At 59.2% G+C, this 15,207-nt stretch overlaps 1 protein-coding gene across 1 annotated transcript in view; it reads right to left on the minus strand.

Annotated features, from left to right (window-relative positions):
• The window catches only part of LOC144677326 (uncharacterized), a gene marked incomplete at its 3' end in the record, with an annotated part of 36,437 nt that extends 22,658 nt beyond the window's left edge, over nt 1–13,779 (minus strand). The window contains exons 1-2 of the mRNA XM_078537463.1: nt 13,579–13,779; nt 3,895–3,967 (exon numbers count right to left, since the gene is read on the minus strand). Coding sequence (XP_078393589.1) covers nt 3,895–3,967; nt 13,579–13,607 — 102 coding nt within the window. The remainder of the gene's footprint in view (nt 1–3,894; nt 3,968–13,578) is intronic.
• Nucleotides 13,780–15,207: the final 1,428 nt, after the last annotated feature.

Consider the following 15,207-nt stretch of genomic DNA (forward strand, 5'->3'; position numbering starts at 1 on the left):
TTGAACGCTTCGATTAACCCTGTTTCCACCACACCCTCAGGCAGTGCGTTCCAGACCCTAACCACTCAATTGACCCTGTCTCCACCACACCCTCAGGCAGCGCGTTCCAGATTCTAACCACTCAATTGACCCTGTCTCCACCACACCCTCAGGCAGCGCGTTCCAGATTCTAACCACTCAATTGACCGTGTCTCCACCACACCCTCAGGCAGTGCGTTCCAGACCCTAACCACTCAATTGACCCTGTCTCCACCACACTCTCAGGCAGTGCATTCCAGATCCTAACCACTGAATTGACCCCGTCTCCACCACACTCTCAGGCAGTGCATTCCAGACCCTAACCACTCGATTGACCCTGTCTCCACCACACTCTCAGACAGTGCATTCCAGATCCTAACCACTCGATTGACCCTGTCTCCACCACACTCTCAGACAGTGCGTTCCAGATCCTAACCACTCGATTGACCCTGTCTCCACCACACTCTCAGGCAGTGCATTCCAGATCCTAACCACTGAATTGACCCTGTCTCCACCACACTCTCAGGCAGTGCATTCCAGACCCTAACCACTCGATTGACCCTGTCTCCACCACACTCTCAGACAGTGCGTTCCAGATCCTAACCACTCGATTGACCCTGTCTCCACCACACTCTCAGACAGTGCGTTCCAGATTCTAACCACTCGTTGCGTGAAAAGGTTTTTTTCTCATATCTCTTTTGCTTCTTTGACCAATTACTTTAAACCTGTGCTCTGTTGTTCTTGATCCTTCTGCCAATGGGAACAGTTTCCCCTTATATACCCTGTCCAGGTCCCTCATGATCCTGCCTTAAAAATATTCCAAGACTCTGCTTCCACCACCTTTTGAGGAAGAGAGTTCCAAAGACTCTCAACCCTCAGGAGAGAAAAATTTCTCCTCATCTCCGTCCTAAATGGGCGACCCCTTATTTTTAAACAGCGACCCCTCGATCTAGATCCTCCCACAAGAGGAAACATCCTCTATCCAGTCTCCTCTCAGCCTTCTCTTCTCCAAGGAAGAAGAGTCCCCAACTTCTTCAATCTATCTTCATAACTGAAGTTTCTCACCATTCTCATCAACCTCTTTGGCGCTCTCTCCAATGCCTTCACATCCTTTCCAAAATGCAGTGCCCAGAACTGGACACAATACACCAGCTGAGGACTGGCTAGTGTCTTATTGCTAATGCTGTTGAGTATTTCCAGCACTTTCTGTTTATCCCCTCCGATACATCTCTGCGAATCATCTAGACCACTCCCCGTGGGAGCGAGTCCCACATCCTCCCCGCTCCCCGTGGCAGCGAGTCCCACATCCTCCCCGCTCCCCGCGGCAGCGAGTCCCACATCCTCCCCGCTCCCCGTGGCAGCGAGTCCCACATCCTCCCCGCTCCCCGTGGCAGCGAGTCCCACATCCTCCCCGCTCCCCGTGGCAGCGAGTCCCACATCCTCCCCGCTCCCCGTGGCAGCGAGTCCCACATCCTCCCCGCTCCCCGTGGCAGCGAGTCCCACATCCTCCCCGCTCCCCGTGGCAGCGAGTCCCACATCCTCCCCGCTCCCCGTGGCAGCGAGTCCCACATCCTCCCCGCTCCCCGTGGCAGCGAGTCCCACATCCTCCCCGCTCCCCGTGGCAGCGAGTCCCACATCCTCCCCGCTCCCCGTGGCAGCGAGTCCCACATCCTCCCCGCTCCCCGTGGCAGCGAGTCCCACATCCTCCCCGCTCCCCGTGGCAGCGAGTCCCACATCCTCCCCGCTCCCCGTGGCAGCGAGTCCCACATCCTCCCCGCTCCCCGTGGCAGCGAGTCCCACATCCTCCCCGCTCCCCGTGGCAGCGAGTCCCACATCCTCCCCGCTCCCCGTGGCAGCGAGTCCCACATCCTCCCCGCTCCCCGTGGCAGCGAGTCCCACATCCTCCCCGCTCCCCGTGGCAGCGAGTCCCACATCCTCCCCGCTCCCCGTGGCAGCGAGTCCCACATCCTCCCCGCTCCCCGTGGGAGCGAGTCCCACATCCTCCCCGCTCCCCGTGGGAGCGAGTCCCACATCCTCCCCGCTCCCCGTGGGAGCGAGTCCCACATCCTCCCCGCTCCCCGTGGGAGCGAGTCCCACATCCTCCCCGCTCCCCGTGGGAGCGAGTCCCACATCCTCCCCGCTCCCCGTGGGAGCGAGTCCCACATCCTCCCCGCTCCCCGTGGGAGCGAGTCCCACATCCTCCCCGCTCCCCGTGGGAGCGAGTCCCACATGCTCCCCGCTCCCCGTGGGAGCGAGTCCCACATGCTCCCCGCTCCCCGTGGGAGCGAGTCCCACATGCTCCCCGCTCCCCGTGGGAGCGAGTCCCACATGCTCCCCGCTCCCCGTGGGAGCGAGTCCCACATGCTCCCCGCTCCCCGTGGGAGCGAGTCCCACATCCTCCCCGCTCCCCGTGGGAGCGAGTCCCACATGCTCCCCGCTCCCCGTGGGAGCGAGTCCCACATCCTCCCCGCTCCCCGTGGGAGCGAGTCCCACATCCTCCCCGCTCCCCGTGGGAGCGAGTCCCACATGCTCCCCGCTCCCCGTGGGAGCGAGTCCCACATGCTCCCCGTGGGAGCGAGTCCCACATCCTCCCCGCTCCCCGTGGGAGCGAGTCCCACATGCTCCCCGCTCCCCGTGGGAGCGAGTCCCACATCCTCCCCGCTCCCCGTGGGAGCGAGTCCCACATGCTCCCCGCTCCCCGTGGGAGCGAGTCCCACATCCTCCCCGCTCCCCGTGGGAGCGAGTCCCACATGCTCCCCGCTCCCCGTGGGAGCGAGTCCCACATGCTCCCCGCTCCCCGTGGGAGCGAGTCCCACATGCTCCCCGTGGGAGCGAGTCCCACATGCTCCCCGTGGGAGCGAGTCCCACATTCTCCCCGCTCCCCGTGGGAGCGAGTCCCACATGCTCCCCGCTCCCCGTGGGAGCGAGTCCCACATGCTCCCCGTGGGAGCGAGTCCCACATGCTCCCCGCTCCCCGTGGGAGCGAGTCCCACATGCTCCCCGCTCTCTGGGTAAAGACGTTTCTCCTGAATTCCCCATGGGATTTATTAGCGACTGTCTTCCATTGATGGCCCCCCCCCTAGTTCTGGTCTCCCCTCCCCATCCTGCATGCCCCCCACCAAAAAAGTGGAAACAGTGCCATTAAGAGCCACAGACTACATACGAATTAGGAGCAGGAGTTGGCCACTGAGCCCTTCAGGCCTGCCTCGCCATTCAATAAGATCACGGCCGTTCAGATGGTCACCTCAACCCCACGTTCCCGCCCACCCCCCATTAACCTTTCACCCCCTTTGCTTATCCAGAACCTATCTTGCTCTGCCTTAAAAACATTCCAAGACTCTGCTTCCACCGCCTTTTGAGGAAGAGAGTTCCAAAGGCTCACATCCCTCAGAGAGAAAAAAATCGCCCTCATCTCCGTCCTAAATGGGCGACCCCCTTATTTTTAAGCAGTGACCTCCCTGCCCCCCACCTCCCCATCGTTCTAGATTCTCCCACAAGAGGAAACATCCTCTCCACATCCACCCCACGGTCAAGACCCCCTCAGGATCTTATGTGTTTCAATCAAGTGGCCAGTGGGCAGGGTTCCCTTCCCTGAGTGGACCGGCTGGATAGTTCGTGCAGCTTTGTCACAGCGAGTTTCAAATCATCGCGCTCACAGGTTCAATTTTCAAAGCTGGCCAGGTCTCGCCGCGCCCGTTTACCATTTGTTAAGCCTCCCACTTAGAACCACCCCCCAACCCCCTTGCTTTCTCTTTAGTCCCGATTTCCCAGCCTCTGAGGTACGTGTGCTCCTCCCGTGTTTCTGTTTGTGGACAGGGCGGAGGGTGAGAGTCTGTGACCGGAGCGGGTGCGAGTCGAAGGACGACGGTGACTCACCTTTCTGTGCGTGTACGAGCACTGAAGGATGGTCAGCAGGTGGAAAGTGACAAACACAGACAGCCAGCAAAACCTGAAAGATAAAACAAAGGCTTTTGGTCATCCTGCACCTCAGTGGCCGGAGACCACAACAATCGCTCCCACTTCCACGGTCTTCCCGTGGTCCGGGGATGCAGCCAGCAAAGTGCCCTCTGAAGTGTGCTCACCGCTGTACTGCAGGAAACGCGGCAGCCAATTTGCGCACAGCAGGATCCCACAAACAGCAATGTGACAATGACCCAGATCATCTGTCCTTTTTTTCACTGATGTTGGCTTGTGGGATAAATATTGGCCCCAGGACACCGGGGGGAGTACTCCCTCGACCCAACCCCCGACTCTTCTTCCAATAACGGCCATGGGATCGTTTAGACCGACGGGTGCCTCGGTTGCAAATTTGATCGGAAAGGCAGCACCTCCGACAGTGCGGCGCTCCCTCAGTACTGACCCTCCGACAGTGCGGCGCTCCCTCAGTACTGACCCTCCGACAGTGCGGCGCTCCCTCAGTACTGAACCTCCGACAGTGCGGCACTCCCTCAGTACTAACCCTCCGACAGTGCAGCGCTCCCTCAGTACTGACTCTCCGACAGTGCGGCGCTCCCTCAGTACTGACCCTCCGACAGTGCGGCGCTCCCTCAGTACTGACCCTCCGACAGTGCGGCGCTCCCTCAGCACTGACCCTCCGACAGTGCGCCGCTCCCTCAGTACTGACCCTCCGACAATGCGGCGCTCCCTCAGTACTCACACTGGGGAGTGTCAGCCAGGATTTTTTTTTAAATTCATTGATGGAGGGTGGCATCACTGGCAAGGGTAACCCTCCCCTAACTGTCCCTGAGAAGGCGATGGTGAGCCACCATCTTGAATTGCACCAGTCCATGTGGTAAAGTGAGCGGCTTGTGAGGCCATTTCAGAGGGTGGTTAAGGGTGGGTCTGGAGTCACGTGTAGGCCAGGCCGGGTGAGGACAGTGGATTTCCTTCCCTCAGAGACGCCGGTGAACCAGATGGGGTAGTTTCCCGGTCACTGCTGATAATAATGCGCTTGTTTCCAATTTATCCAATGAATTGAATTTAAATTCTTCAGCGTCGGCGGGGGGGTGGAATTCAAGCCTCGCACGTCCAGGTCCCGCGTCCGGCAACCTGATCACAGAGCGACCCGCCGACTGTGGGCTCAAATCTCCGGAGCGAGGTTCGAACACACGGCCTTCTGTTTCAGACATGGAGGCAGGGTTGCCCCCACTGAACCACGGCTGACAATGCCAGCGCGCACAGACATAGGGAGGGGAGTGCTCATGGAGGGATTCGATCCCTCGCACACGAGATTTTTCTTTTTATAATATAAAAAAAAAACAGGGTGACGTCACTTCACGGAGCAGTCAAAGTTTTGACAAGGCACTTTGGAGAGGAACCTCTTTGTCTGGGCTTCTAATGAGTTGTAACCTAGACTCTAATTCTCGGAGGGCAAATACAATAAGACACCTGAACCTGGCAACTCAACTGTATGCTTTTTAACCGTTAAGATTCAGGAGGAAGGATGGATTTGTGTGGGCAGTGCAGGAGGCTGACTGCGATTTCAGGGCATCGGGAGATCGGGGAGGGTGTCTTTGGGGCTATTAGGGTCTTAAAGTTTTGGGTTGGGGAGGGGGGGGAAGGTGTGGGGCAGAGTTTGGGGTTTTGACAAATTCTTTCATGGGGTGTGGGTGTCGCTGGAGAGGCCAGCATTTGTTGCCCATCCCCAATTGCCCCTTGAACTGAACATTTCAGGGGGGGCAGTTAAGAGTCAACCGCATGGCTGTGGGTCTGGAGTCACGTGTAGGGCCAGACCGGGTAAGGACGGTAGATTTCCCTCCCCTAAAGGGGCATGAGTGAAGCAGACAGGTTTTTAACGACAATCCATGATAGTTTCATTACCGAGACTGGCTTCAATTGCTGATTTTATTAATTGAATTTAAATTCCACCAGTTGCCGTGGAGGGATTTGAACCCATGTTCCCCCCCCGCCCCAGAGCATTAGTCTGGGCCCCTGGATTACTAGTGCAGTGACATTACCACCAACTCCGCAAATGTTTTGATTCGCCCAAGGGTTCACCACCACCACCACCTTCCCCCAACTTTGTCCTACTCTTATTGATTTTCAAAATCAAAAGCCATCATCACTACTGTTTTCTGATCGCCACACATCGTTTGACCCTACTTGGTTCCCTCAGAAAGGTGTCTCAACAAAAACATCGTGGACTGGGCCTGTGGTTCGGGGGGTAGAGTTGCACTCTCGCCTCACCTCTGGGTCAGACACTTCTGGGTTTGAGGCCCAGTCCAGAGAGTCACACAGAAATCCAGGCCAACCCTTCCCAGTGCAGTACTGAGGGTACGCCGCACTGTCGGAGGGTCAGTACTGAGGGAGCGCCGCACTGTCGGAGGGTCAGTACTGAGGGTACACCGCATTGTCGGAGGGTCAGCACTGAGGGAGTGCCGCACTGTCGGAGGGTCAGTACTGAGGGTACGCCGCACTGTCCGAGGGTCAGTACTGAGGGAGTGCTGCACTGTTGGAGGGTCAGCGCTGAGCGAGTGCCGCACTGTCGGAGGGACAGTACTGTGGGAGTGCCACACTGTCAGAGGGTCAGTACTGAGGGAGCGCCGCACTGTTGGAGGGTCAGTACTGAGGGAGCACTGCACTGTCGGAGGGTCAGTACTGAGGGAGCGCTGCACTGTCGGAGGGTCAGTGCTGAGGGAGTGCAGCACTGTTGGAGGGTCAGTACTGAGGGAGCGCCGCGCTGTCGGAGGGTCAGTACTGAGGGAGCATCGCGCTGTCGGAGGGTCAGTACTGAGGGAGTGCCGCACTGTCGGAGGGTCAGTACTGAGGGAGCGCCGCACTGTTGGAAGGTCAGTACTGAGGGAGTGCCGCACAGTCGGAGGTGCTGCTTTTTCAGATGATTTGTCAAATCGAGGCCCCATCACCTCTCTGAGGTGGGCCTAAAAGATCCCACTATCTCAACATTTATCCCTCAATCAACATCACAAAAACAGGCTGATCTGGGTCATTGCCTACATTGCTGTTTATGGGAGCTTGCTGTGCGCAAGTTGGCTGCTGCTGTTTCCCACTTTACAACGGCGACCACACTCCCAAGAATAATTTGCCAGCGGTGGCCAGGAAAGGCGCTACAGAAATGCAAGTCTTTCTTTTTTTATCTTTTCAGCACTCCCCCCAGCGCTGACTGAGCTGGAGTAGGCCCGAACCCTGCGGAAAGTCGCCAGTAATTTAACCCCAACGACATTTTCGTTTGCGATTTCTGGCCTATAAATAAAGTAATTAATTACTCCTGCGTTTGAGAATAACAAACTTGAATTCTTTCTCCCATTTGAAAATAATTTAGCTCCATTGTTTATTGATTCAGACTGCAATTCCGGTTTGGGCTGAATTTCTGTGCCTGCTTGTTTTCTCCCCCTGCTCCTTGAGTGACCCCGAGGCCCACGGTGCTCAGTCTCTGAGTCACTGCCAAGTTTAAATGGATTGCAGTGAAACACATCCTTCGGGCAGCAAGTCTGAATAAAAGGGCTATTAACTCCCAACAGGCTTGAAATTAGGTGTAAATCACCTCGTGAGAGCTGGGGCTGCGGGAGAGAGCAGAGCTCAACGTGGATTTGGGACCAAGGCCCTGTCTTGAGGTGGGAGGGGTGGAGGTGGTGAGTTGCGGGGGGGGAGGGGGGGGGGGGTTAGGGGGTGAGTTGGTTGGGGGGGGTTAGGGGGATGTTGGGGGGGTGGAGCAGTGGTGGGGGTGATTTGGATGGGGTGGGGGGTGGTGAGTTGGTGGGGGGGTTAGGGGGGGTGGCGAGTTGGGTGGGTGGTGATTTGGTTGGTGGGGGGGTGGAGCAGTGGTGAGTTGGTTGGCGGGGTGGGGGGTGGTGAGTTGGTGGGGGGTGGTGAGTTGGTTGGGGGGGTGGGGGATGGTGAGCTGGGTGGGGTGGCTGGGGGATGGTGAGTTGGTTGGGGGGTGGGAGATGGTGAGTTGGTTGGGGGGTGTGTTGGTGGGGGTGGGTGGGGGATGGTGAGTTGGTTGGCGGGGTGGGGGTGGTGAGTTGGTTGGGGGGGTGGGGGATGGTGAGCTGGGTGGGGGTGGGTGGGGGATGGTGAGTTGGTTGGGGGGTGGGGGATGATGAGTTGGTTGGGGGGGTGGGGGATGGTGAGTTGGTTGGGGGGGTGGGGTGTGTTGGTTGGGGGGGTGGGGGGTGGTGAGTTGGTGGGGGGGTGGGGGATGGTGAGTTGGTTGGGGGGTGGGGGATGGTGAGTTGGTCGGGGGGTGGGGGATGGTGAGCTGGTTGGGGGGGTGGAGCAGTGGTGAGTTGGTTGGGGGGGTGGGGGATGGTGAGTTGGTTGGGGGGGGTGGGGGTGGTGAGTTGGTTGGGGGGGTGGGGGATGGTGAGTTGGTTGGGGGGGTGGGGGATGGTGAGTTGGTTGGGGGGGTGGGGGATGGTGAGTTGGTTGGGGGGGTGGGGATGGTGAGTTGGTTGGGGGGGTGGGGGATGGTGAGTTGGTTGGGGGGGTGGGGGATGGTGAGTTGGTTGGGGGGGTGGGGGATGGTGAGTTGGTTGGGGGGGTGGGGGATGGTGAGTTGGTTGGGGGGGTGGGGGATGGCGAGTTGGTTGGGGGGGTGGGGGATGGCGAGTTGGTTGGGGGGGTGAGTTGGTTGGGGGGGTGGGGGATGGTGAGTTGGTTGGGGGGGTGGGGGTTGGTGAGTCGGTTGGGGGGGTGAGTTGGTTGGGGGGTGGGGGATGGTGAGTTGGTTGGGGGGGTGGGGGATGGTGAGTTGGTTGGGGGGGTGGGGGATGGTGAGTTGGTTGGGGGGGTGGGGGATGGTGAGTTGGTTGGGGGGGTGGGGAATGGTGAGTTGGTTGGGGGGTGGGGGATGGTGAGTTGGTTGGGGGGGGTGGGGGATGGTGAGTTGGTTGGGGGGGTGGGGGATGGTGAGTTGGTTGGGGGGGTGGGGGATGGTGAGTTGGTTGGGGGGGTGGGGGATGGTGAGTTGGTTGGGGGGGTGGGGGATGGTGAGTTGGTTGGGGGGGTGGGGGATGGTGAGTTGGTTGGGGGGGTGGGGGATGGTGAGTTGGTTGCGGGGGTGGGGGATAGTGAGTTGGTTGGGGGGGTGGGGGATGGTGAGTTGGTTGGGGGGGGTGGGGGATGGTGAGGTTGTTGGGGGGGGTGGGGGATGGTGAGTTGGTTGGGGGGGATGGGGGATGGTGAGTTGGTTGGGGGGGATGGTGAGTTGGTTGGGGGGATGGGGGGTGGTGAGTTGGTTGGGGGGGTGGGGGGTGGTGAGTTGGTTGGGGGGGTGCGGGATGGTGAGTTGGTTGGGGGGGTGCGGGATGGTGAGTTGGTTAGGGGGGATGGGGGATGGTGAGTTGGTTGGGGGGGATGGGGGATGGTGAGTTGGTTGGGGGGGATGGGGGATGGTGAGTTGGTTGGGGGGGATGGGGGATGGTGAGTTGGTTGGGGGGGATGGGGGATGGTGAGTTGGTTGGGGGGGATGGGGGATGGTGAGTTGGTTGGGGGGGATGGGGGATGGTGAGTTGGTTGGGGGGGATGGGGGATGGTGAGTTGGTTGGGGGGGGGTGCGGGATGGTGAGTTGGTTGGGGGGGTGGGGGATGATGAGTTGGTTGGGGGGGTGGGGGATAGTGAGTTGGTTGGGGGGGTGAGTTGGTTGGGAGGGGTGGGGGATGGTGAGTTGGTTGGAGTGGTGGGGGGGTGAGTTGGTTGGGGGATGGTGAGTTGGTTGGGGGGTGGGGGATGGTGAGTTGGTTGGGGGGGTGGGGGATGGTGAGTTGGTGGGGGGGGTGGTGATTTGGTTGGTGGGGGGGTGGAGCAGTGGTGAGTTGGTGGGGGGTGGTGAGTTGGTTGGGGGGGCTGGGGGATGGTGAGCTGGGTGGGGTGGCTGGGGGATGGTGAGTTGGTTGGGGGGTGGGAGATGGTGAGTTGGTTGGGGGGGTGGGGGTGTGTTGGTTGGGGGGGTGGGGGATGGTGAGTTGGTGGGGGGGTGGGGGATGGTGAGTTGGTTGGGGGGTGGGGGATGGTGAGTTGGTTGGGGGGTGGGGGTGGTGAGTTGGTTGAGGGGGTGAGCTGGTTGGGGGGGGTGGAGCAGTGGTGAGTTGGTTGGGGGGGTGGGGGATGGTGAGTTGGTTGGGGTGGTGGGGGGTGAGTTTGTGGGGGGGGTGAGTTTGTGGGGGGGGTGAGTTTGTGGGGGGGGGGTGAGTTTGTGGGGGGGGGGTGAGTTTGTGGGGGGGGGGGGTGAGTTGGTTGGGGGGGGTGGGGGATGGTGAGTTGGTTGGGGTGGTGGGGGGGTGAGTTGGTTGGGGTGGTGAGTTGGTTGGGGGGGTGTGGGGGATAGTGAGTTGGTTGGGGGGTGAGTTTGTGGGGGGGGGGTGAGTTGTGGGGGGATGGTGAGTTGGTTGGGGGGGTGAGTTTGTGGGGGGGGGGGTGAGTTTGTGGGGGGGGGTGAGTTGGTTGGGGGGGGTGGGGGATGGTGAGTTGGTTGGGGTGGTGGGGGGATGAGTTGGTTGGGGTGGTGGGGGGGTGAGTTGGTTGGGGTGGTGGGGGGTGAGTTGGTTGGGGGGTGTGGGGGATAGTGAGTTGGTTGGGGGGGGTGGGGGATAGTGAGTTGGTTGGGGGGGTGAGTTGGTTGGGGGGGTGGGGATGGTGAGTTGGTTGGGGGGGAGAGTTTGTGGGGGGGGTGAGTTGGTTGGGGGGGAGAGTTTGTGGGGGGGGTGAGTTGGTTGGGGGAGGTGGGGGATGGTGAGTTGGTTGGGGTGTGGGGGGTGAGTTGTGTGTGGGGGGGGGTTGGGGGATAGTGAGTTGGTTGCGGGGGGTGGTGGGGGATAGTGAGTTGGTTGGGGGGTGGGGATGAGTTGAAGTTGGTGGGGGGTGGGGGATGGTGAGTTGGTTGGGGGGGGTGGGGGATGGTGAGTTGGTTAGGGGGGTGGGGGATGGTGCGTTGGTGGGGGGGGTGAGTTTGTGGAGGGGGGTTAGTTGGTTGGGGGTGTGGGGGGTGAGTTGGTTGGGGTGGTGGGGGGTGAGTTGGTTGGGGGGTGAGTTTGTAGGGGGGGTGAGTTGGTTGGAGGGGTGGGGGATGGTGAGTTGGTTGGGGAGCTGGTGACAGTTAGGTTAATGCCCTATGTGTAGCCTCTACCTTTACACACATACTCACCACTGAGGGAGTGCTGCATTGCCACGTTCCTCACCAGCTGCAAAGTGCGGGGAGTTCTGAGTTTGTGAAAGGCAGTGTATAAATAAAGCCTTCCTTTCTCTTGGATAGACGTTGAGAGGCGGGTGGGCGTAACACACTGCAGGGTCACCATTTTATAAAAAATAGGGGAATTCTCTCAGGGATCCTGAGTCAATATTTATCCCTCAAGAAACACGAGTAAATCCTCTGTTATTATTCAGAGTGGCATCTTCTGACTGCTCTTCAGAAATACTTCACTGACTGTAAAGCACTTTGGGAGGCCCTGAGGTTGTGAAAGGTGCTACATAAGTGAAAGTCCTTTTTTTAAGGTGGGTGTTGATGATTAAGGCTGTGTTCTTTTTTAATCCATCACAGGAAATGGGGGTCACTGGCTGGGCCCAGCATTTATTGCCCATCCCTAATTGCCCCTTGAGAAGGTGGTGGGTGAGCTGCCTTCTTGAGCCGCTGCAGTCCCTGTGGTGTAGGTACACCCACCGTGCTGTTAGGGAGGGAGCTCCAGGATTTTAACCCAGCGACAGTGAAGGAACGGCCGATATATTTCCAAGTCAGGGTGGTGAGTGGCCTGGAGGGGAACTTCCAGGTGGCGGTGTTCCCCATATGCCTGCTAGCTGATGAGAGGAACTGAAGAAAAACTATTTCCACTGGTCAGGTCATAACTCCAGCTTCAGTCATTTGCCCTCTGGAAGTAATTTTTTTAATTCCTTCAACAGTTGCCTCTCTCGCCAGCCTCAAAACACTCTTCAACACTTTACCATTACTTCAGTCATCTAACCCAACTTTACCCAAGGTCCACCTTGGACCTCAAAGTGACATAACTTCACAGCCTAGACATCAAATGAGTTTTATACATAACTTACGGGGGCAGGTACAGCACAGGCTCAGATAGAGAGTAAAGCTCCCTCTACGCTGTCCCCATCAAACATTCCCAGGGCAGGTACAGCACGGGGTTAGATACAGAGTAAAGCTCCCTCTACACTGTCCCCATCAAACACTCCCAGGACAGGTACAGCACGGAGTTAGATACAGAGTAAAGCTCCCTCTACACTGTCCCCATCAAACACTCCCAGGACAGGTACAGCACGGGGTTAGATACAGAGTAAAGCTCCCTCTACACTGTCCCCATCAAACACTCCCAGGACAGGTACAGCACGGGGTTAGAGACAGAGTAAAGCTCCCTCTACACTGTCCCCATCAGACACTCCCAGGACAGGTACAGCACGGGGTTAGATACAGAGTAAAGCTCCCTCTACACTGTCCCCATCAGACACTCCCAGGACAGGTACAGCACGGGTTTAGATACAGAGTAAAGCTCCCTCTACACCGTCCCCATCAAACACTCCCAGGACAGGTACAGCACGGGGTTAGATACAGAGTAAAGCTCCCTCTACACCGTCCCCATCAAACACTCCCAGGACAGGTGCAGCACGGGGTTAGATACAGAGTAAAGCTCCCTCTACACTGTCCCCATCAAACACTCCCAGGGCTGGTACAGCACGGGGTTAGATACAGAGTAAAGCTCCCTCTACACTGTCCCCATCAAACACTCCCAGGACAGGTACAGCACAGGGTTAGATACAGAGTAAAGCTCCCTTTACACCGTCCCCATCAAACACTCCCAGGACAGGTACAGCACGGGGTTAGATACAGAGTAAAGCTCCCTCTACACCGTCCCCATCAAACACTCCCAGGACAGGTACAGCATGGGGTTAGATACAGAGTAAAGCTCCCTCTACACCGTCCCCATCAAACACTCCCAGGACAGGTACAGCACGGGGTTAGATACAGAGTAAAGCTCCCTCTACACTGTCTCCATCAAACACTCCCAGGACAGGTATACCCTTTACATAATCAGACAAAGTTTGACCCCGAGTCACATCAGGAGAGATTTGGGACAAGTGATCAAAAGCTTAGTTGGGCTTTAAGGAGGATCTTCAAAGGATGAGGAGAGAGAGAGGGGGTGGAGATATTTAGGGAGGGAATTCCAGAGCTCAGGGCCCCCCAGGCAGCTGAAGGCACGGCCGCCAATGGTAGAGCGATGGGGAATGGGGGAGATGAGCAAGAGGCTGGAATTGGAGGAGAGCAGAGATTTCGGAGGAGGTGAGAGAGATGGAGGGGGCGAGGGTGAAGCTGTAGAGGGATCTGAGCAGGATTTTAAACTTGAGGGGGTGCCGATCTGAGAAGAGGCAATGTCAGGTCAGGTCAGGACAGATGGTTGAATGGGACTTGAGGTGGGGAGCGAGGGGACTGCAAGAGTTTCAGAGGGTGTGAAGTTTACTGAGGGAGGGAGGGAAGAGGGGAGAGTGTGTGGGCAGGAGGAGCATTGGGACAAGTCAGCGTCTGGACCTACAGGAGAGGACACGTTTGACAAAGGAAACAAGGCACAACCCGAGCCGGGATAAGGAGGAAAAATCCCTCTCACCTACGCATCCATCGCTGTCTGTCTCTCATACTCTCTCCCGACAGTCAGGCTCTTGCAGGGGGCTGCTGACACTTCAGAGACACTGTATCCTCTCCGCCGTCTACATGTAGATTGGCCCTAGTGAGCTTTTTTCACCCAGCCTTTCGATGTGATCGCTCCGCCCCCCCTACACAGCCGGACTGACCCTGGAATGAGAACATTTTTAGCTCTGGCTGAAGAGTTTGTCTTTTTTTCCTCTCTGTGTGTTTATTTAGTTCAGTTTGTTTGCGCTCCTGCGCTGTGTAAAGGTCTCAGACAGTCTCCGGTCCTTGGCTTTTTTTCTCTCTCTCTGAATGAGCCATTAATCAGCAACAAGTTGCCCCCTCAAGCGACTCAATGCCCCCACCCACCCCCCTGCCGTTATCGGGTGGCAAAACCCAGTCCTGGCCCGGGATCTCGGCCCAGGCTTGGAAGATGACAATTGGCTTTGGTGCCCCAGGCCTGGGGCGTGGCAGGGTGGTGGGAGGGTGGTGGGGTGGGAGAGTGGGGGCGGTGGGGTGGGAGAGTGGTGGTGGTGGGGTTGCTGGGGTGGGAGAGTGGTGGTGGTGGGGTGGGAGGGTGGGAGAGTGGTGGTGGTGGGGTGGGAGAGTGGTGGTGGTGGGGTGGGTGGGGGGGTGGTGGTGGGGTGGGAGGGTGGTGGTGGGGGTGGTGGGGTGGGAGAGTGGGGGTGGTGGGGTGGGAGAGTGGTGGTGGTGGGGTGGGTGGGGGGGTGGTGGGGTGGTGGTGGGGTGGGAGGGTGGGAGAGTGGTGGTGGTGGGGTGGGAGAGTGGTGGTGGTGGGGTGGGTGGGGGGGTGGTGGGGTGGTGGTGGGGTGGGAGGGTGGTGGTGGGGGTGGTGGGGTGGGAGAGTGGTGGGGGTGGCAGGGTGGTGGTGGGGGTGGCAGGGTGGGGGTGGCAGGGTGGTGGTGGGGGTGGTGGGGTGGGAGAGTGGTGGGGGTGGGGTTGGTGGGGTGGGAGAGTGGTGGTGGTGGGGTGGGGGGGTGGTGGGGTGGGGGGGTGGTGGGGTGGGGTGGGAGAGTGGTGGTGGTGGGGTGGGTGGGGTGGGAGGGTGGTGGTGGTGGGGTTGGTGGGGTGGGAGAGTGGTGGGGTGGGGTGGGATAGTGGTGGTGGTGGGGTTGGTGGGGTGGGAGAGTGGTGGTGGTGGGGTTGGTGGGGTGGGGTGGGAGAGTGGTGGTGGTGGGGTTGGTGGGGTGGGAGAGTGGTGGTGGTGGGGTGGGAGAGTGGGGGTGGTGGGGTGGGAGAGTTTGTGGTGGTGGGGTGGGGTGGTGGGGTGGGAGAGTGGTGGGGGTGGGGGTGGGGTGGGAGAGTGGTGGTGGTGGGAGAGTGGTGGTGGTGGGAGAGTGGGGGTGGGGTGGGGTGGGGGTGGTGGGGTGGGGTGGGGTGGGGGTGGTGGGGTGGGGGTGGGGGTGGTGGGGTGGGGTGGGGTGGGAGGGTGGTGGGGTGGGAGCTCGCCTTCCCACTCCTGATCACTGTCTGGCCACCCCTTAACCGGGCAAATCCTCAAGAATGGACATCAGGTGGGGCAATATTGGGGACAAGGTGAGTGTGTGTGTGAGAGAGAGAGAGAGAGACACACATCCACAGACAGAGA

This window comes from Cetorhinus maximus, unplaced genomic scaffold (genome assembly GCF_964194155.1).
Source record: "Cetorhinus maximus unplaced genomic scaffold, sCetMax3.hap1.1 HAP1_SCAFFOLD_2402, whole genome shotgun sequence".
Lineage (NCBI taxonomy): Eukaryota > Metazoa > Chordata > Chondrichthyes > Lamniformes > Cetorhinidae > Cetorhinus > Cetorhinus maximus.